This window comes from Nyctereutes procyonoides, unplaced genomic scaffold (assembly GCF_905146905.1).
Source record: "Nyctereutes procyonoides isolate TBG_1078 unplaced genomic scaffold, NYPRO_anot_genome, whole genome shotgun sequence".
Classification (NCBI taxonomy): Eukaryota; Metazoa; Chordata; class Mammalia; order Carnivora; family Canidae; genus Nyctereutes; species Nyctereutes procyonoides.
In genome coordinates, this window is record NW_026575134.1 from 12717427 (window position 1) to 12740498 (window position 23072).

General features: G+C 43.8%; 1 protein-coding gene across 5 annotated transcripts in view; it reads right to left on the reverse strand.

The window, feature by feature from the left end:
- The window catches only part of SLC26A4 (solute carrier family 26 member 4), a 47441-nt gene that overhangs the window by 19638 nt on the left and 4731 nt on the right, over positions 1–23072 (reverse strand). For 4 of the 5 annotated variants that reach the window (XM_055300836.1, XM_055300835.1, XM_055300838.1 and 1 more), the window contains exons 4-10: positions 18125–18235; positions 16264–16448; positions 15534–15698; positions 8227–8379; positions 7408–7490; positions 3595–3742; positions 1753–1866 (exon numbers count right to left, since the gene is read on the reverse strand). In XM_055300836.1, the coding sequence (XP_055156811.1) occupies positions 1753–1866; positions 3595–3742; positions 7408–7490; positions 8227–8379; positions 15534–15698; positions 16264–16448; positions 18125–18235 (959 nt within the window). The remainder of the gene's footprint in view (positions 1–1752; positions 1867–3594; positions 3743–7407; positions 7491–8226; positions 8380–15533; positions 15699–16263; positions 16449–18124; positions 18236–23072) is intronic. The other variant, XM_055300837.1, reaches the window with a different exon arrangement.

Here is a 23072-nt window from a genome sequence, read left to right on the forward strand (position 1 = left end):
GGGAAGACCTGCCAGTGTATGTGGTCATGATGAGTCCCTGGATCTCAGTCCGGGCACTTAGACTTTTAACCCCAGAACTTAGTATACATTTCAGTAATTAAATATCAAGCCACTTCTGTGCTTGCTTCATTCTTCACTCCTGAAATCCTGGCATCCTTCATTCCTAAATATAATACATGCCAGTGTGCGGCGGCAGGTGTCAGCTTACCAGAATGCCATTATCCCCTCGCCCTCTGCCAAGGAATCACTTTACACGGACATTCTTCCTGGGACGGCTGGCCTGTGCCTCCCCGGAGCCTGGAGGCAACAGCAGGAGAGTGGACATCACCAGCTGGGGACCCGCCTGTGCCCGCCGACAGCCACATGCCCTTGAGTGACTCCGATGAAAGCCACAGAAACGCTGCCAGTTGCCGCCCGAACGCGAGTGCAGCTCTGGAAGTCACCTGTGACCTCTTCCCCTGCACCACAGGCCCTTGGCTCTGCCTCCTGGTATGGGCCCTAGTGTCTTACCTGCTCCCTCAGAGCTGGAAAGGTCTGCCCCCGCCCCCATCAAAAAAGGAAGTTCCGTTTTAAAAAGAAAGATTCTGAAAATTGAAATTTGTTCAATAGGAACCAAGAAATTGGAAGAGGGCCCTTCTTCCAATCCCCCCCACACACACCCCCCCCCACAGAGAGCCATTATAAATGGGAAAGGAGCATCACCGCATCACCCTTTCCAGGGTGTCCCAGCACCCTGGGGACAATTCGGGCCCCCAGGGGCAAGCCACTGCAGGGAGTCACTGGTTTTCTCCATTAGTCTCTTTTACTTATGTGTGTCTCTGCCTTAATAAAACCCTATCTGAAGCCTGGGTGTGAGGGATGGTGCTTCCTCCGGATTTGGTGTCCATCTTTATAGCCTCAGTGCACTTTTTACTCTGAAACAATAGCTCTGTGCGGAGGGAAAATGCCCCCCTGCCCCAGGCAGGGCAGGAGCCTGGTTCCGGAGCCTGCCCCCGGCCCCATCCACTGGCTCTGGCCCACCTGAGCCCTCGCCCTGCTGGAAAGGACGGCCTTTGACAACTGTTCCCACGCTTTTTGGCCAGTCGAAGGTGGGCTATTTGGAGATGAACAGGGATGCTGGACTTGGGGTCCCTTTGTGAAGGCTACAACTTGAAGCCACACTTAAAAGGCAAGATTAAACCCACATTCAGAGCTTGAGGAATAAAAATCGTCCTCAAGAGGAAATGCCTAACTGCTATGGCCAAAATATTCTTGGCTGGCAAGCTTGTTCTGTGGGACGAAGGCGTCTGGAGGAAGTTCCTGATCCTAGTGGAGGAAACGTAGACAGACAGTTGGTATTTTCCTGAAAATACAAAGCCTCACTCCAGCCTCGAAGTGCTGGAAACTAGGCTGGCAACTAGGGAAACTAGGCCTTCTCTATCCCCAGATCACAAACTGATAAAAATCAGCATTCTACACCACTGATTCCTTATCAGTTGTTATCAGCCCTGGAAAGGCAGGTGGAGTGGAGCTACCTGCCAGCTGCACACAAACATAGAAATTCCTTGGAGAATCTGTGCATTAGGAAACCACCAGCGTCACTTAGGAGGTTTTTGGTGGGGAGAGGGATGGAGGAGTTGGCTGAGCCCTGGGGAGGGTCGGCGCAGGAAGCACAAGCCTAGGGTCAAAGGGTAACTGCCTTGCTGGGTGCTTGTGGAAGCCTTCCTGAGGGCCACCCCCGGCTCATCCTGCAGTCAAGCTGCTGTTCCGTACCTGAGTCTTCCCCCCAGTACTCTCCTGGACGGCAGTGCGGGACAGGGCAGTAGTGGCCACGAAACACGAGAAGAATCCAGAGAAGATGTTGCTGATCCCAAAGGCAATGAACTCCTAAGGCAAAGACCGGGTGACACAGGGATGCTACGAATCTTGGTAGGACCCTCTCCCGGGATTTAAGGAAGAGTAAGAAAGCAGACTCCCAAGCCCACCCTAACCTATCTGGTGGTCCCAGTTTAATCCTGTACCATTAAAGGTTCTTGGGGGTCTTGAGAGGCCCCAGGGCCTGCGGTTCCTCGGGGTCTAAGAGAGGCCTCGCTGTCACCAGCTGTCTCTAAGCTCGGTAAGGAATAGTGACCCAGGCCTGTCCGGCTGACACGCTTCCTGGGGAGGGCTCTGCTCACATAAAGCGCCTCTCCTGTGGCCGCACGTTTGCTCGAGGAATGTTCTGACTCGGACCCCTCACATTCGGCTTGACCCCTAAGCTTTTGGCTGCCCTAAGGGCTGGGCTGGGCTTTCAAAACCAAACCACACTGGCTGATTTGTGAGCAATTGAAAATCGGCTCACCTGCCAATGCCCCATATGTCCACAAAGACGGGCCTGAGCACTTTAAGGACCTCAATTCAAAGTGGTCACAACCATCGTCGATGGTGTTTGGTGTGTCATCTCGCCCTATGACAGCCACCACTGCAGAAAATCAATCAGGGGACCCTGGCCTGCATGGAAAATGCTTTTTTCTTTTCTTTCTTTCTTTCTTTTTTTTTTTTTTAATTGGAGTTCGAGGGGATCCCTGGGTGGCGCAGCGGTTTGGCGCCTGCCTTTGGCCCAGGGCGTGATCCTGGAGACCCGGGATCGAGTCCCATGTCGGGCTCCCGGTGCATGGAGCCTGCTTCTCCCTCTGCCTGTGTCTCTGCCTCTCTCTCTCTCTCTCTCTGTGTGACTATCATAAATAAATAAAAAATTTAAAAAAAAATTGGAGTTCGATTTGCCAACATTATAGCATAGCACACGGTGCTCATTCTGCCAAGCGCCCCCCTCATCTTATGCTGATCTACTACATGAGCTTCGAATGTTATTTATGACCCGACTGAATTAACTCTTAAAATTTGGGTTACTTCAACTTCTTTCTTTTTAAAAAAAAAAAAAGATTTTATTTGTTTATTCATGAGAGACACACACAAAGAGAGAGGCAGAGACACAGGCAGAGAGAGAAGCAGGCTCCATGCAGGGAGCCCGACGTGGGACTCGATCCCAGGTCTCCAGGATCACACCCTGGGCCAAAGGTGGCACTAAACCGCTGAGCCACCGGGGCTGCTTTTTTTTTTTTTTTTTTAAAGACTTCAACTTAGGGACGCCTGGGTGGCTCAGTGGTTGAGCGTCCAGAATTGAATCCCACATCAGGCTCCCTGTGAGGAGCCTGCTTCTCCCTCTGCCTATGTCTCTGCCTCTCTCTCAGTCTGTGTTTCTCATGAATAAATAAATAAATCTTAAAAAAAAAAAGACTTCAACTTATTTCTTAAAAGGGATAGACATGCAGCCTGAATATTTCAAAATAATTTCACCGAGGGGGGCACTTTTCGGGATGAGCACTGGGTGTTATGCTATATGTTGGTAAATTGAACTCCAATAAAAAAATACAAAAATAAATAAATAAATAAAGTTTATAAAGTCTTTAAAAATAGTAATAATTTCAAATGAGTGTGCATAAGAGGGAAACCAGCTCGATAAGGGCCAGTGGAAGACACCAATCCCTTCTTCAGCAGACAACAAAATCTACCCTGTGGGCTCCGTTTTCTTCTTCGCAGCCCTACAAAAGCGGTCCAGCACATGGGTGACCATACCTGGTTCCCATCGATGGTGTAATCATACTTGATGGCATAAACTTTTCCGACAGACACTGCAATAGCATAAGCCACCACGGCGATGGAAAACGAGGCAGCCAGCATCTCAGAAAACAGGCTCACAGGTGGAAGTACAGGAGGCAAAAACCTAGTGAGTTTTTAAATGAAAAACACGCAGTGAAGATTTGACCACAATTCTGTTCCTACCTCACCACAGGCTATATCCACCCGACCCCAGGCCAGACATGAAAGTGCTTGGCCACAAGGGGAGAGAGCACACTGAGACAAGTAAGTGGTAGCATCGATTTTACAATCTTTAACTAGAAGTTGGTGCTAGCTCACCAGCTGACTTTCCGACCCCTGTCCAGAGCCTACGAACGCTCCCTTATCTCCACCTCTGACATGAATAAACCTGTCCTAATGGATTCTCTAATATCATGCCATTTCACACGTTAGTGTTTCTTCCTGCACAATTTTATCTTAAAGGCCTTTGAGTTTAAAAGATAGTCTGGCCATTAAATGAGGCTTTGCCTTGCATGAAGAAATGTCGGGTTGATTAAAGAAACAACATAATAAAAAAAAAGAAACAAACAATAATAAGATTTTAAAAGAGCTAAATAGAAAAATCCATGTCTAAGAGCCCTGATATTTAAAATCTTGAATGTAGAAAAGATTAAATTTACGTAATTATCAGAATGCTCCAGAATCACAATGACTAAGACCTCGCAGTGACTGTGGGGTAGAAGGACAACTGTTTGACATATCAGAACTATTCTATAAACCATGTAAAGAAATAAACCTAGGGGTGTCTGGCTGGCTCAGTCGGGAGAGCATGTGATGCCTGATCTCAAGGTTGTGAGTTCAAGCCCCATGTTGGAGGTAAAAGCAGGAAAGGAAATGAGAGGAATGAGAGGAAAGGAAAGGAAAGGAAAGGAAAGGAAAGGAAAGGAAAGGAAAGGAAAGGAAAGGAAAGAATGAAAGGAAAGAAAGGAAGAGGAAAGGAAAGGAAAGGAAAAACGAAAGGAAAAACGAAAGGAAAGGGAAAGTTTATACTCATGCAGTTGTCCCCAAATATGAAAACTGGGCGAATGACTGTCATGTACCTCTATCTTGATGACTATCCACCGGGTGTATATCCAGAGGTCCCTAGCCAAAAAATGTCCCAAACAAATTAAAAAAAAAAAAAACACCAAATAATCTCCCTCACTTACCTCACTTTTGTCTGAATTTCCCTTAATAGGAAACTACACTTTCCCCCTCTAATTAGAGGGAGGTACTAAAGCAGAAATAAGAGCTTACAGAAAACCATAGAAATTTAGAGATAGCTAATAACCTGATATTATCCAAATTAATATGCTGTCCTGATAGCCTGGAAATGGTTGATTCTATTTCTCTCCTTTTGTTGAGGTCCAGACAAGTGAAGTGATGTGCTCGATATCAGTTAGTAGAGCCCAGGTAGGACTGTTGATTTCCTACGTGACAAGATCTGTCCGGTTCTCTACCCCTGGATCCTTCTTCTCCCCACAGGTGAGGTTACTTCCCAAACTCCTTTTCATCTACGTCACATCCTGACCCACAAGTAGGCTCAGGAGTGGATCTTCTATGTAGACGGACAGGATGTTAGAAACCCTGATCGAGCCCTTGAGTGACTCTGGATCACACCTCCACTTTCTGGACATGAGCTTGGACCTCACTTCTTAAAACCAGGCTTGTGACTCTTTCCTGAGACCCGATCAGCCCTACTTCAGGTAATTTGGTCTGTCCGGAGGACTTGCCAGTCCTGCAGAGTTCACCTTTGATTGTGACCTGATGCCCACTGTCTGCCTGTCCGCCTACTTCTCCAATTCCAGATCCTTTTTCCAGGTCCTTGATTCCCCAGGGTCACAGTATAAAGTACAGAGACTTGAAATCCAAGGACCCAGAAGCTGGCTCCATCGCTCTGTAAGTAACTGATTTGGGGCGTGTTATTTGAACTTATTTGAAGTCCCAGTTTCTTCAGCTGTCAAATGGAGACCATATACTCTTCTCTAGGGTGTTGGAAGGAGTAAAGGAAGTATGGTAGGTGTAAGTAATTAGTACCTACACACATAGTAGGTACTCAGGAAATGTAGGGAGCCCCTACATCTGCCACACACCTGCGTCCATCTGTACTACCTTGCTGGATCTTAGCAGTGCCAATTTTTTTACCCCCAAGCCACTCACTTGGGGCCCTGGCTGGACATCTTCTAATGACCTCTGAGTAGTCCCCTATCTCCTGCGCCCCCTTCAGTGGCCCTGTGTGCTACAGCCAACCCTCCCATGTCTGGCCTGATCATGAGATAATACCATGAAGGGGAGTGACTAGGAAGGACACTTTTCTGAAAAGATAAGGGTAGGGAACGGTGGGTCCCAGAAAGGCCAGAGGACCCCTAACAGAGAGTCAGGCATGATAAACATGATGCCAAGGGCATATCTTGACTTCAGGTTGGCTCCAAATGTTTGGCAAATGCACCAGCACCTGACTGTAAGGGCAAAGTGGCCCTGGGAAGGCAGCTGGGAGAAAACCTCTGTGATTTTGCTGGCCTCCCCGCTCCTGTTCCCCCTGTGCCACACTTTCAAGTACAAGTACAAAGCACAAGTCACTTCAAAAGCAACGGTCACGAACATGATGACAAGACCCCTGGCACAGTGTGCTCAGAGAGGAGGCAGGAGAAAGAATGGAGACTACAACTTAGATGAGAAAGTAGTCCATCTTGTTGGTTTATGTTAAAAGAAAGAAAGAGAGGGGGGGGGGGGACTAAGCGATCCTAACATACAGACTCTCAGTGGGGAAAAAGGAGCTGCCAACAGCGACCTTACTTTACCCCTCATCGGACGATTGAAGCCAGGAGGAGATAAAGAGGTGGCCTGCACCATCTTTCTCTTTGTACCCCTTCCTGTCATGGAACTCACCTCAACACTCTACTTTCCCTTCTCTTTTCTGGTCTCTCCCCCACCTTTCTTTTAGAAGGTTGTTGATGTCATGACACTTGTTTCCGAGATCAGACAAAAATGGCTTACTTATAACAGCAGAGGCTTGGCTATTCTTCTCTCAGTGCGTATTTCCGGGGACCCTCCTATGGGACAGGTGCCATGCTACAAAGATGGCGTCAAACAAGACAACAGGCCTCAAGCCCTCCTGGAGGAGCTCACAGGCATTTCAGAACAAGCCCAAATTAAGAATTTGCCAGTTATCATTACCCTAGTTTTATAAGAGACCCTCCGCCCCCTGCCCTCAGTCATCGATCTAGGTGGTGACAGAAGGGGACAAAGGAACTCAACTCTTTACTCTTCTAATTGCCCGAACTACCAAACATCTATAAAACCTCCCTTGAAGATAATGCATTTTATTCATAGGAACAAATGACATAATTATTATTTAAGATGGACAAACTAATGGGTGGAGAACTTAGGTCAGATGTCCCTTATTCCTTAAGGAGATTGTCCTCATTCTGATAAATGCTACAAACCATGATTCTATTTGTATCATATTGTAATTATACACATGAGTTTAAGTCAGGAGTCTGGTGGTAACCATACATGTCCTGCCACATTTTCAGAAAATGAAAAAACAGAGCCTGTGGGAGCTGCTTTTCAACAAATGGCTTGAACTTTATCTACACGTGCATACCATCTATCTGATCCTTTGCACAAATGGGTGTTTCTTGAAGATCTCACACAGAGAAGACTATTGAAGGAGCACCAATGAAATGCAGCTTATAATAAAAGGTTTCCTTTAAATAGAAAGTACTGATTTAATATATTAGTCTTGCCTAAGAGGAACTCCACACTCACCCCCTCGGGATGGATTTAACAATGCCAGCATTGTAGTTTTTTTCCAGGTTGGCTGCATATGAAATGGCAGTAGCAATTATTGTCTGAAATAAAACAAAAGAGGTTAAAAAAAACTCCATGTTTTAATAACTCCTTTTTTTTTTCTTGTCTCCTCATTGGGCAGTCTGCCCTGTTGGTCTCTTCTTTTTTTTTTTTTTAATCCAAGGATAATTAACATATAGTATATTAGTTTCAGGTGTAGACTGTAATGATTCAACTTTTCTAGACACTACTCAGTGCTTGTCAAGATAAGAGGACTCTTAAAAAGAAAAAAAAAAAAGATAAGAGGACCCTTAATCCTCTTCATGTTTCCCCATCCACCACCCACTTCTCCTCTAGCAACCACTAGTTTGTATTTAAGAATCTAGGGGTGGGGAGTGTTTGTCTTTTTCTCTTTGTTCATTTGTTTTGTTTCTTAAATGCCATATGTGAGTGAATCACTTCATATCTCTCTTTCTCTGACTTATTCCACTAAGCATGTTACTCTCTAGCTGCATCCATGTTACTGCAAATGGCAAGATTTCATTCTTTTTTATGGCTGAGTAATATTCTCTCTATATAGTACAACTTCTTGGGCCACCTGGATGGCTCAGTGGTTGAGCATCTGCCTTCAGGTCAGGTCCTGGGATGGAGTCCCACATCAGGCTCCCTCTGCCTGTGTCTCTTCCTCTCTCTCTCTGCGTCTCTCATGAATGAATGAATGAATGAATTAGTCTTTATTCTAACTTCTTTCTTGTCGAACTAATGAATGCAAATTTTTTAATTACATGTTTTACTTACCACAATTACTTCTATAGGAATAGGGACTGGAATTTTGTGCTTAAATCGATCATTCACTTCCTTAACTGCCATACAGATGATAATGGTGAGTAATCCAGCAATGAAATCAGCAAGATTGGTGTTGCCAACATTTTGAAAAATCTCAATCAGAGTCTGTAAAAAGAAAATAATTGTATATTCTTCTCTTGTGGAAAATCATATCATCATCAAGCAGCATTTAAAAATCTAATGACAGTAGCAATTCTTGTGTTAGCTAAAACAGAGACCATTAAAAATATGCAGTTTTTGCAAGTTATGATATATTATGTATACCAAGTTATTAATGATGGTTAATTGCAGCGGTAAAACCATGGGTGATTTCTACTTTTTTTGTTTATCTGCATTTTTTACAATTAAAATGAGACGTTTGAAAAGAAAAAATATTACATGTTGAATTTTACTTGGAGAAAAGCTTTGTATCTTAAAGTGGTTTTACAGGGGCTATTAAGGGAGCTAATTTCATAGTGTTGATGTGATATTATTGAGACTAAAAACCAATAAGCCAAAAAGTCCCAATCAGCCATTATTTTAGGTAAAACTCTTCCCCAACCTGAATGATATAGGTGGTCATAAAAATACCTAAAGACTTCATATGTAGATCCATAGGGATCAATCCAGTCTTCATGCTAAAGCAAAGCTACTGAATTGATATATAGCTCAAATATTAATTTTAGGAAATTAATTTGGTACTTAGTTCAAACTTAACTAGATGACTTAAATAAAAACATTCTTTCTAAGTGGACAGACAAGCCAACTCAAGAATTAATTCGTCCTGTTTTGTAAATAGGAGGTTTCTGGGAATCAAGGCAGATTAGCAACAGAGAAACAGAGAATCCCAGGGAAGAACACTAATACCTTTGTTCCAGCAGCTTCAGTCCTGTGGAAGGCAGGATTTAAGAAGGCATTCTTTAATTCTTTGAGACAATCTCTTGGTGAATGTTATTTTTTTTAATGAGTCGTTTTATAGATATATTTTTATATGAAAATAAAGGATAGAGCATCTTATATCCCTTATAACATATATCTTACTTAATTTCACAGACAAGCTGTATTTAAAGTAATTTTAATGACAACCCAATAATAGTTATGTATAAAGAACATTAAGTGATCTAGCAGTCATTTTGCCAACAACTCCAATTCTCTAGAAAACATTCAAGGGTAGGGGAATGAAGGGAGAAGTTTTCACACTAGCAAAAGACAGCCACCAAGTTCTTGAACTAGATAGAGTTCAAGTTTTCGACTTGCAGGAAGCCTCTTAGACTTTCACTCAGAAGGTATATTTGCTCTTGCTTTAAACCCAGTACCAACAAATTTACTTTGCCTTCCCGAGTCAGTCAAAATTGCCAGAGGCAGATACAGTGATAGCAAAAGATGAAGCAAGTGATAGCTGTGTGAAAAAGAGAAAATGAGAGCCTCTGGGTGGCTCAGTCAGTTAAGGGTCCAACTTTTGATTTCGGCTCAGGTCATGATCTCAAGTTCACAGGATGGAGCCCAGCATCCAGCTCCAAGCTCAGTGGGGGGTCTGCTTGGGATTCTCTCCCCCCTCCCTCTGCTCTCCCAACCCCAAAGAGCACGTGCTCTCTCTCTCTTTAAAATAAATAAAATCCAGGGATCCCTGGGTGGCACAGCAGTTTGGCGCCTGCCTTTGGCCCAGGGCGCGATCCTGGGACCCGGGATCGAATCCCATGTCAGGCTTCCGGTGCATGGAGCCTGCTTCTCCCTCTACCTGTGTCTCTGCCAATCTCTCTCTCTGTGTGACTATCATAAGTAAATAAAAATTTAAAAATAAATAAATAAATAAATAAATAAATAAATAAATAAATAAATAAATAAAATCCTTAAAAAGAGAGAGAGAAAATGTAGAAGTACCACAAATGGTCACCATAACTCAAGAATTTAGGGCATCTGCCATAGGAGCCAACAGTCCTACATGCCTCAGAGTCGTGATGGTATCGCTGTCTGGCCCTTTCAATCATCGATTTTCTGATGATGAGCCTCATTAATTCGTAAGCAGGACACCATATTTCACTTAATTGTCTATACAGTAAAGCTTTACTTTCAACTCAAGAGGGAAAAATTCAAACTTGAAAACAAGTAGATAACTATCCCAATCATAAAAACATTTCACCTTACAAAAATGATCACTCCAGGATTCCCATTTAATCTAGGAGATCTTGGAATAAAAAAAGCACCTTTGGTATATTAAAAATGTAACATGAGTTGCAATAAAACCCAAAATCAGTTTATATTACACAACTGCATTAAACAAGCATATAAATATATTTGTTGCTTATATACTGAGTCATCTCCTATGAAAATTTCTACAATAAAAAGTCTAGTCTATGTGAAAATAAAACCTACATAAACTGAAGGAGTCAGATTATACTCAAAGATCATAGAAATGAGTTTCGAAGAAAGCACTGAAAAGTAATTCTAATTTAGTTTACCATGAAAATACTTACTAAAATATATTTAAAATGTAGATACACATATGAATCCATATTTCAACCGAGTATTCTGAATAGTTCAAATCCTAATAATGACCATTTCAACGATGGGAAATATTTTACTATATTTCCTACCATGCTTGGAGAATTCTAGGACCATTTGGATCATTTCTTCCTTCTTTGCCTAGCATTACGTGGGCATATGAAGCCAGCAGAAAAAAAATACACACCTGATGTTACATATGAGGAAATTTATCAGTTAACTTTTGGTGCCAAATTTAAGTCTTCTTTATCAATGTGACAAACCCTTTCTAATCACCCCTTGCAGTCAGGCATTTCCTCCTACCAGAAAGAATTCCTGCCCATACGGAGATCAACCCTTTAAGTGTTCTTTTCTTTACTAGAGTGACTTGGTATTTATGTACTGAAGCAGATTTGGTGGCTTTCAAGACTCTCATTATCTGGGCAGAACTTTTCCGTGTTTTCCTCTTCATTAGAGGAAGAAATGAGGGGGTGGTATCAGTTCAGTAAGGAAGCAGAAAGCCTCCCTTTGTCTATTGAGACAAGGCATTTAAAGTAACGGTAGGAAAACACAACCATTCTTCCATGTGCTATGGGATTTACTTACATAACTGAGTAGCTACGCAGTGCATGAGGAGTATTACCAATTCCGAATCCTGCCAACATCCTGTCATTCCCCCTTCTACAACCTATACTCAGTGGCTCCAGCATTTGTGAATTAGAGCCTTAGTTTTTCTTACTGTCCCAATATTTCCTCCTCTAATTCTTCGTATTGTTTTCCTTTTGGGGAGGAGTTGGGGGATGGAAACAATCCAAGGTACAACCTTCTAACAAAAGGCATGTTAAGTTGCTACATGCCATGGAAAGTATCTTACAACAATCTTCCTATTTTTCCTGGAGGAGTCCACTACTGCTCGGCATTTGTTGAAGGATTCTTTCATTAATGATTGCATCGGGTCATGTCATAAGAAAAATTCTCTGTTCAAGTACTGAGTGGTTTGTTCAACCCTTTGCAATCCTTTCCCAACCTGCTGATCCTTCATTTTCTGAAAAGCAAGCTCAGAGGCATTATCACACGGGGAAGATTGAGACATCTTCATCCAACCTGACTGCTCTGGAGGAATTTCTCACAAAATTCCATGATACATTCTAATCTAAGATTGCAAGAATAATGTTCAAGAGGACATAAGTCACAGAAAAATTGTGCTTGGTTTGGGGCGCCTGGGTGGCTCAGCGGTTGAGCATCTGCCTTTGGCTCAGGGTGTGACCCCAGGCTCCTGGGATCAAGTCCCACATCTGGCTACCTACATAGAGCCTGCTTCTCCCTCTGCCTATGTCTCTGCCTCTCTCATGAATGAATAAACAAAATCTTTAAAAAATATTGTGTTTGGTTTAAAACTATTTTTGACCTTGTCCTAGTATTTCTTGATCACTTTTGTCCCTGTTTCAAAGTGGGATCATTTGCAGCAAGCTTTGTCTTAAATAGTCCTAGGAAAGACACAAAGGAATGGAAAGATTGAGGATTGGAAGAATACTGCTAAAATGTCTGTACTACCCAAAGCAATCCACACATTTAATGTAATCCTTATCAAAATACCAATAGCATTTTTCACAAAACTGGGACAAACAATCCTAAAATTTGTAGGGAACCACAAAAGACCCCAAAGAGCCAAAGCAATCTTGAAAAAGGAAAACAAAACTGGAAGTCCCACAGTTCCAGATTTCAACTGGTACAGCCACTCTGGAAAACAGGTGTGAAGTTTCCTCAAAAAGCTAAAAATAGAACTACCCTAAAATCCAGCAATTGTATTACTAGGTATTTATCCAAGCGATTCAGACATAGTGATTCAAAGGGGCACATGGACCCCAATGTTCATGGTGGCAATGTCCACAACAGCCGAAATACAGAAAAAGCCCATATGTCCATCATCAGATGAATTGGTAAAGAAGATGTGGTGTACACACACACACACACACACACACACACACACACACACACAGAGGAATATCACTCAACCATCCAAAAAAATGCAATCTTGCCATTTGTAATGACATAGATGGAGCTAGAGGGTATTATGCTAAGCAATATAAGTCAGAAAAAGACAAATACCATATGATTTCACTCATATGTAGAATTTTAAAAACAAAAGAGCAAAAGAAAAAGAGAGAGGCGGGGCACCTGGGTGGCTCAGTCAGTTAACTGTCTGCCTTTGGCTCAGGTCATGATCCCAGGGTTCTGGGGCCAAGCCCCCACATTGGGGCTCCCCATTCAGCAGGGGTCTGCTTCTCCCTCTCCCCCTGGCTTGTGCTCTCTCTCACTCACTCTCCCTCTCTCAAATAAATAAATTAAATTAAATTAAATTAAATTAAATTAAATTAAATTAAATTAAATTAAAAAAAGGAAAGACAGAAAGAGGCAAACAAAGAAACAGACTCTTAACTATAGAGAACAAACTGCTGGTTACCAGAGGGGGGCGGGGTGGGAGGATGTGTAAACAGGTGATGGGGATTAAGGAGGGCACTTGTGATGAGCACCAGGTACTGTATAGAAGTGTCTGAATCACGGGATCCCTGGGTGGCGCAGCGGTTTGGCGCCTGCCTTTGGCCCAGGGCGCGATCCTGGAGACCCGGGATCGAATCCCACATCGGGCTCCCAGTGCATGGAGCCTGCTTCTCCCTCTGCCTGTGTCTCTGCCCCTCTCTCTTTCTCTCTCTGTGACTATCATAAATAAATAAAAATTAAAAAAATTAAATAAAAAATTAAAAAAAAAAAAGAAGTGTCTGAATCACGATATTGTCCACCTGAAATGAATAACACTATATGTTAACTATACTGGAATTAAAATAAGAGCTTAAAAGAAAAAAACCAGTCCTAAGAGACCAGAAGAACTATTCTTATCTGCAGAGGTCCCCGAATGGCCAGGGCCTAAGCCCCCTGTGATCTGTGTGGATGCAGGCCAAGCAATGTTTACGAAGAGGTGAATATACTCAGTAAGGGGTATCTTGGTGGATTCAGGGGTCAGTGGATTTGTATAGGGAGAAAATAGCTCCTAGCACATTGGAGGTAGTCTAAATACCTATTTAGATGAATTGTATGAATGGCAATGAAGGAATAAATGAATGAACAGTTGACAGGGAAGGTATGAAAGCCAAAAAAAAAAAAAGCAAGACATGACACGGACTGCAAAGGTGAGAGAGTCTGTCAGAGAAAGGCAGTCAGAAGGTTTCAAAATGAACCAAGCACCTGGTAGGAAAAAAAAGCAACAACAACAAAAATAATACTGAATCAAGAAACAGCCTACATTCATAGGCTGGCTCCTTGGGAAGTGAACTGCAAGTTCCATGAGGTCTATTCACCTTAGTCACGAAAATAATAATAGTAGTTATTATTATTATTATTATTATTATTATGAATTAAATGACTAAGCTCTTACTATGAGCCAGGTAGTGTACTAAGTGCTTTACACAGATTATCCTTTTTAATCCTGGCAATTCTAAGAGGTGGCTACTGTGATCACTCCCATTTTACAACTGAGGACACTGACATGTAGAAAAGTTACACATCACATGCCCCAAATCATGCGGGTAGTAGGTAGTGGAACTGAGATTCCAATTCTGGTCTACTGAAACTCAAAGCCCCGGACTAATCCCTGCGTGAGACTACCTCCTTTACCTATTCCCAGGGCTCAGGGGGTACATGGCCTGTGACAGGCACTGGGCAGTATTTGTTGAAGGGCTAGAGCAATGTGGGGTAACGGCATTGTCGTGGAACTGAACAAATTCCTCACCACCTGGCTAATTTTTACATATGGATACACGGCCTTACCCTGTTTCCAAAGCTAATCCATTGGGTCATTAAAGGCCTTAAACTCCATTCTTAAGGCCTAGCACGTTATTTTTGCAGACTATCATTCTCCCCAAGCTAGGATGACATCATGTTACTATCATTATCATTTTCAAGCATCAATAAGCATGTTTTATATAGAACGTATATTTAGGCCCAAGAACTTTTTCAAATCTAATTAGTGTGATCTACATCCTTCTTTTGCATCTCTTTTGCATGTTGAATCATCTCTGAATCTAATGTTCCTTTTCATCTATAATTGCTGAGACATTTACATTATGCATTTTACGGACTGTCGCAGTTAGAGAGGGCTTTAGAGCTACATCTCCAGTCGTTTCATTTAACAAATAAAAAAAGAAGCCTTGGCATGTGAAATAATAATTTTAACCTAGCTACTTTTTTTCGAGTACTTGTCATGTGCCAGCCTCTGGGCCAAGTGTTTCTCTGACACCCTCATTTAACTTAACTATGACTATAGATAATTATTACCAAGTCTATTTGGCAGAGAAGGAAACCGAGGCATGGTGATTTGCTCATATCACTAGTAGAGTCAGGACATGACTTCCAGGTCACCCAGCTCCAATCCTGAGCTTTCAGCCACTATCCCCCCAGGTGTGTCTACAGTCACTAGAACTTATCAGAAGCCAAGCTGACACTGGAGTTCAAGTCCACGGCATCCCAGACCAGACTTCACTTCACTATACTGCTTTGTTTTCATTAATATTTTTGAGTTCAGTGACACTTTTGAAACCACTCTGACCAGTTGAGAACGATGATTTGTAAAATGTGCCGTCTTCAATGTTACTCCTGATTCTATTGCTTGCTTTTTGGAGGAGGTTTTCCATGGCATCCCGAAGTATGGCATGGGGGCAACTTACGCTCTCCAGATGCAGGTTAAAGGGGAAAGAAGAGATTTTTCTCAGTGAGCCATCCCCAGAGTAAGAAGCCACACTTACATAGATGATGGAGAGAACTCCATTATAGTTTTTGGTTGAAACGTTGAGAACGATTTTCAGCTGTGAGACCAGCACTTGGAAGGCAGCAGCTGTTGTGAATCCGCCAACCAAAGGATCTGCCAAGTACCTCACTATGAATCCAATCTGCAAACCTCCAAATATCAACTAGTATAAGAAGGAAAGAAAAAGTTAATGTTTGCCTGGGAGAAGGACCGACTCTTTTAACGAATTAAACTAAACATCAGTTAAAACTCTGGTAGCCTGCTAATAATACAAAAATACTCGTAGGCATGCCCCTCCACCACTCTAAAATTTGAAAACTCCGGCAATATGAACCTTGAAGTATTTCTAGATACGTAATAAGAAAAACAAAAATCATGTGGCTTATTTCTGTGACTTTCAGATCCCATGGCTCTGCTCACCAGGACACTTTTTCTCCTTTGTTGGTTCTGCACACTTCCCTTCCCTCATCCTCATTTGAATCACACATGTTATTCTGATTTTTTTTTTCTGTCTCTGACTTGGATGGTACTCGAGCCTTCATAAGTGGGGTCTTGCTGACTATTTCAGCATCTGACCTAAAACAATATAATTTAGAAAATAACTTTGGGGGGGGTCCGATAAATTGCTCTGTTTCGCTTTTAAATGAATATCGAAGTCCACATGCTTCACACTCAGTTATTTCAAATAAAAACCATGCCAATCCATCTTGTACTTGCAATCCCATTACCTGGATGATTCCAACCAAAAGAGTAAGGGTGCTCGCAATCAATACTCTTGCTGCATCTCTAGCCGCGTAGTCTATCACCGTGGCATTGAATGCAGTGCCGTTACCGCTGGATGTGTGGAAGTGTTCATCCGGGGCCATGCTCAGTACGACAGATCCCACCATTAAACTGACCACTGGGAATGGCCCTGGGGGAAAGAAGCCTCTATCAATTAATAATTATTCATAACCAATGTTTAGGTTCAACATGTCTACATAGGATTAGACATGTGAAATTCTTAGCTATGATTGAGAAAATATTTTTTGTTCACCAAGGAAGCTACAAAGCAGACATTTCAAGCAAAGCACTTGTGACCCAGAAATGAGCAAGAGAGACATGCAGGTAGGCAGTTCTAATACGGCATTCCGGATGCTTGGTGATTACACAGGAAGGTTATCTAACATGTCTTTGCATGGTCTTCATGCATGTTGGGGCAGGGGTGGGGGAAGCTACCAGGAAACCTTTCCTGGTGGCAAACAAGCTGAATCCTTACTTGTTCTATCCCATTTCTTTCATACAAGCTCATTTCCTAGGACATCCTATGCCCTGATCTCGATGGATCTGAGTACCTGGTCTCAGCTCATCTTCGAAGAGAAACCTACACAGCTAATTAGGAAAATGATGCTTAAAATAAATACAATGGTACAAGCTCCAGATTGGGATATAGGGACAGCAAAGAGAGTATATAGTTTATCTTCTTCTCTTTTCAAGACAAATCATTTTTTTCATATCAAATGCCAGTCTATAAGATGCTGTGTTTTGAAAGGATTCCTTCTCTCCCATTCACTCCTGATATTTTTATCCGTGATGGTGATCCTATCCTTTCGTCATGGAAGGCTCTGACAGTTGGAAGGGCTCGGTACCAAAATCCAGGAACCTGGAGTGTCTACACGTATAGGATACCAAAGAGAAAAAAAATCAGCTCCTATGTTCCTCATGTTGTCGAGCCTCTGATACTGATCGATTCTCCCAGGCGAGGAAGTGCTTCCAATCAATAACCTTTTCCTGATCTCCTTCCATAGACAAGGCAATACGCCAGGTACTGGGGACTATACAGCTAAGGACGAGGCTATGGGTTGGAGATACAGCTGATGATTGTGTTTGTCTCAAGCGGATTGTCCAGGTAGACATGTCTAGCCAGCAGATGGATGTAGGCGCAAAATTATCTCAAGTATAAATGTCAAAGTCACAAAATAGCATTAAAACATTCACTTACTAGAACATTCCAGCAAAAGAGAATTCAGATTTTAGGAACAGCAGAAAATAAGCCTATTTTGAGCCATACCAAGAAGGAAAGCCAAACTTAGTTTCTAAATAGTTTTGGCACACTTTTGCCAGCCTTCCAATATTAGTGACTTAAAAGGAGTACAGTTTTTAATGAAATGATGAATATGTATTTGATGAACACAATTTAGTAAATGATAAGTTGGTCTAGTAAAACAGGAGGTTTGAAGACCCCTTGAAGATATTTTTCCCATTTTGCATTTTGGAAGTGACCGCTTTCTAAATACGGAGTCAAATTCATTACATTTCTTAAAATGAAAATATGCTAGAACTTGAAGGTAGACTGTTATCTTGACAATCTTTCAATTCTATCCTCTTTATAAAAAAAAAAAAAGGAGTTACGTATAAACTTAAGACCAAAGAGATGGTATTTTGAAAGCTAAGAAGAACCACTACATCGTCACATGGGAGAAGCCTGTGAAGCATTGAAGGCCTATTTTTCTGGAAAACATTAACAAAGGTATGGAAGCCTCGTACCCATCCTGTAGCCAAAGCACGTTAAACAGGAATAAATGCAATTGTAGTGTTGCTTCTAATTACCAACTGAGATGTGTCTTGATGTTCCGAAGATAAAATATGTCAGGATGGGGAAGAAAGCAGAGTAGAGACCATATCCAACAGGAACCGCGGCTAGCAGAGCGTACGCCATGCCTGAAAGTACATCCAAAACGAGTAAATTCACACACAAAAGTTACAGCATCATTTCTCCTGTTCAAAGAAAGGCCTTTTCATCGATACTCCAAATTTGCAGCTCGCCCTGGCTGGTCTTGCTTGGTTTGCCGTACAGTCCTGCTGGGGGCCACAGCAGGTTGCCCAACGTGATCTGGATCAGCTGAGAGAGCGATTCATCCTCGAGCACCACCTGCTTAAATAAATTGATCGAATCGATCAGTCATCCCATTATCCACTGATTAGACGAGTGGAAAAGCGAAGGCAAGTCAGTTGGTTAAAGACTTCGTGGATTCAGTCCGCGGGCTCAGAGCAGTTTTGCAAACAGATGTTGGAGGGAAGGCAGTGTTGGTCTCCGTGTCCACAGGGGCACAGTCATTCCCCCCTGTCTTGCTGGGGAATGAACTGGATCCAAACCCAGGAAACCATGACAACCGCGCACAGGTGCAGGCAGGAGCCGGGCGCCTCCACCCAGCGGCCCGGCCCTGGCAGCTTGGAGTCCTGGCTCCCCGCGTGGCGGAGTCCGTGCTTGCCCTTGGCTAAGTACTTCTTGGGGAGTCATCACCTCCTCACATTTCACTCCCAGTGAGAAGAAACTCAAGCCCATTGATCACTGGCCCCTTAACAAAGGACTACATGGAGGGCAGTTTCAAAAAGGCAGAAAACAACCTAAATATCCCGGCTCGCAGTGCCCGCAGGATTTACTAAATACACGTCTGGTGCATTTAGGTGACCCACTGTACTCGCAGGGCGGGAAAGTGCTTACCCAAGTTATACCTGACGCACCGTAATCCTGTAAAAGGAAATTGATGTGACGCATAGGAATACATCTACTGACATGGAGCTAGGTAAAGAATAAAGCAGTGAGGACAAGCAGGATTCAAAATCACGGTACAGGGGCGCCTGGGCGGCTCAGTCAGTTGAGTGTCAGTTGAGTGTCTGCCTTCGGCTCAGGTCATGATCCTGGGGTCCTGGGATCGAGCCCCAGGTTAAGCTCCCTGCTCAGCAGAGAGCCTGCTTCTCCGTCTCCCTCTGCCCCTCTTCCCCTCCATTTGTGCTCTCTCTCTTTCAAATAAATAAATCTTTTTTAAAAAATCATGGTAAGCATGCACACTCTCACTTTTATAAAAAGTAAACATGGACGTTGCATGCACAAAAGAATCTCGAAAGATTTTCAGTATTATACTAAGTCACTTCCATATACAAAAAGACTAATATACTGAACACCCATGTGTTCACCTTCCAGCCTAAGAAATAAATTGCCAGTAAAGTTGCAACCCCATATACTTCTCCTCCGTCACACGGTCCTTCCTCCCTCCCCCGCCAGAAGGCAACCGCTCTCCTGAATTTAGTGCTTTTATCATTCTGACATTTTCTTCTTTTACAGAATTTATGTGTCTAGTAGGATATTTACTAAAATATTAGTGGGTTGTCTGCATGGTAGGATCAAAGGAGGCTTCTAGATAGCAGAGGAGGTATTTTTCAGCTTCCTCGTGTGTATTTTCTTGCTTTCCTACAATAAGCATTCATGCATTCTACTTGATGACTATTGATCTTAGACCTCCCATGTGCCCGCACATGGTTTGGGAGGATGTGGGAATGGACAAGAGAGTCTGCCCTTACAGAATCTGCATTCTAGAATAACCTGTATTCCTGATGCAATCGTCTTAATACATAACTTACAAGAAATGGCGATAACCCCTCATGCCAAGAGCTTGCAGCCAAAAGGTGACTCCACAGTGGGAATATAAGAGGAGCAGGAAATAAAAGCAACCTCTTCTCTATGTACTTTTCCTAAATGTTTCTCAAACTTCACTTCCCTGAACTGGGCTCTGCTGTGTTTACAGGCCCCAGGAAACAGGGACTTTGTCTGTTTCCATATAGTGTCCTACTTAGGGACAAGTGCTGCTTGAGGATACTGTAAGCATCTTTTTTTATAGAGGAATGTGGTGCGTAAAGAAGTCTGAGCCATCGATTGAAGCCCAGAACCTCTGCTGGTGGCCTTCACGTGTAGGTGGCGGCACACGCTGGTAAAGGTGGTGCTGGCGAACGTTGGCAAGGGGCACCTGGGTGGCTCGGCGGTTGAGCGTCTGCTTCAGCTCAGGACGTGATCCCTGGGTCCTGGGATCATGTCCCCGCATCGGGCTCCCTTCCAGGAAGCCTGCTTCTCCCTCTGCCTGTGTCTCTGCCTCTCTCTGTGTCTCTCATGAATAAATAAGTAAAATCCCTTTTAAAAAGGTTGGCAAGCATCTAGAAGGCAAGAGTAGAAACTGGAGGGCGGTCTCCCCTGTAGTTGGGAATGAAGATACCCCTAAAAGGCTTGCATTGATATTTTGCTGCTTGGTGGTAACTTCTTTTTTTATATATAACAGAAGTCAAAAAGATCCCATTACCCTTAGCAACAAATGGCTTCTGGGGAGTTGAGCCTGCCCTCTCCGATGAGTTACTGGCCCACCCATCAGGTGCCAGGCCAGCCGGGGTGTGGTGTGGCCCTCGCTCACCACCACTAGGGATTCTGGTCCTGCCCTGCAATCTCCTCCCTCTCTCAAACCATTGCCTCCTAGCCTTTCAGTTGACCTACTGGGCAATCCTTGCTGCTACATTTCTTTGTTCCCATGAGGCTTCCAAACCATTGACTGATTGGCTCCCTCCCTGTTCTTGGTGCCTCCCCTGTCTTCTCTTGCCTCCTGCCGGTGGACTTTCTCACCTACTCGGAGCCCCCTTGCCTCACTCTCTCCCCCCTTCCCTTTTCTTGTCTGGTGAAACCCTGCCTGGCTGAACCCAACACCCACCTCGTGGGGTGACAAGTGCTTGAGCAGCTGGAGAAGCTGGCCTGGACCAGGTAGTGTGCACTGGGGCCCGTCGGCCTTGTGGGAGAGTCAGGCCCCAGGTGGGCGCTGGGGAGCCCTGGTGGCTCAGACCTCCCCTCCCAGACTTTCTCGGGCTGCCCCTCCCCCTTCTGCACACCCACCCGGTTCCAAGATGAGTCAGGCTCCACCTCAAGAGTCCCTAAGAGATGTTCCCAATTTGCTTTTCACCATAATTTCAAACCCCTCTATCCTTGCACCATTTGTTCTCTTTTTGCTTTTAAAAATGGGGGAAATATCCCTCCTGTCTTTAAGGAGCAACCCTCCTACTTCTGTCCTCTAGCCCCATCTGCAATCCCCCCTTCACACCACGTTTTAGTTTCTCCCCCACCTCTTGGGCCAGAGACGCCCCTCTCTCTACAAGACGCCCCCACCAGTCCCCACACGTGTTCTGGTTCTCTCTTCTATGGAAAGAAAACGAAATCCTCCCTCATTCTACCTCCATCCCCTACCTCTCTCTCTGCTTACAGCCATTTTTCTATTCTGCTTCACAGTAAACCTTTTAAAAAAAATTTAAAATTTATTTGAGAGAGAGAGCGAGCGAGCATGTGTGCAAGCAGGGGGAGGGGCCGAGGGATGGTGAGACTGTCCAGCAGACTCCGCACTGGGCACAGAGCCTGATGTGGGGCTCGATCTCAGGACCTGCGCCTAAACCAAGAGTCAGATGCTTCACCGACTGAGCCACCAGGTGCCCCACACGCAAAGCTTCTTAAAAGCCTGCTCTGTGTTGTGTCTTCAGACTCTCCCCTCAAGAGTAGGACACTACGAGGCCTGTATCCTTTTAAAGCAACCTTGTCTCTTGGCTTCTGACCCCACATCCCTCCAGTTGCTCTTCCTCTGCAACCTCCTGAGCCACCTCATGTTTCTCCTCCGCCTCTTATCTTCCTGACCTCTGAATGGTCCAGCCATCTTCTCTTCCATCTGCCCTTTCTCCCGGATAAAGGAGAGAATAAAGGGAATTCCTCAGGCATTCCCACTCCTTTAGAGATCACCTCAACAAAGGGATGCTTTCCTGATTTTTCTGCCTAGCCCAGACCTCTCCCCTTCTCTTGTGATAGCTCAAGAGAAGCTCTATATTTGGCATTTCCACTTAGCGGTCTCACGCACGTGTCCAAAAGGAAACTCTTCACTTTCCATCCCAAACCTGCTCCTCAGCCAGCCGTTGCCATTTTAATAAGGGACATAACCATCTACCCGGTTGCTCAAGCCAATAACTTTGGAGCCATCTGGGATTTTTCATCTACATGCAAAATCCATCAGGAGACACCAGTGATTGTTGCTCCAAAATATATGTCAGATCTCTGCGGATCTCTCCATCTCCTGCTGGAGCTGGTTTAAGCTGACACACCTGTCCTCGGGGCTGGGAGTGGGGTGAGGCAAGCCAGGGGCCCGAGGCACAATATTTAAGGAAGCCTTCTGAGAGCAAGTGCCTCACTGCCTCATCCTAGCCCCAAGCCCTGCCCAGCCTTATCTCCTGTTCACCCTCCCCCCACCCACTGCACCCACCTGCACTAGAATTCTTACAACTCACTTGAAAATACTGAACTCCTTTTGGCCTTGGGCCTTTCCCTGGTAACACTCTCCCTTTTGCTCTTTCTATGGCGTCTCTTTATCCTCTGGACCTCTGACTACATTTTGTTTCCTCAGTAAGGCCTTCCTTGACCATTCTATCTAAAATAAATACTCCCTCCTCAAAATAATCCCTAGTACAGAGTATATAATCCAACACAATGGATTACATCTATTACAGTCAGTAATTATTTTTTCACTTTATATACTTAATAATTTAATTAAATTAATGTCCACCACTCAAAAGGAACTCCATAAAAAAAAAAAAAAGGAACTCCATGAGGTCAGTACCTGTGCTTGTCAATAAACCACTGAATCTTCACCGCTGAACGCCTGGCATACAGAATTGGTTTACAAATAGTACTAAGTGAATGAAGGGTGAA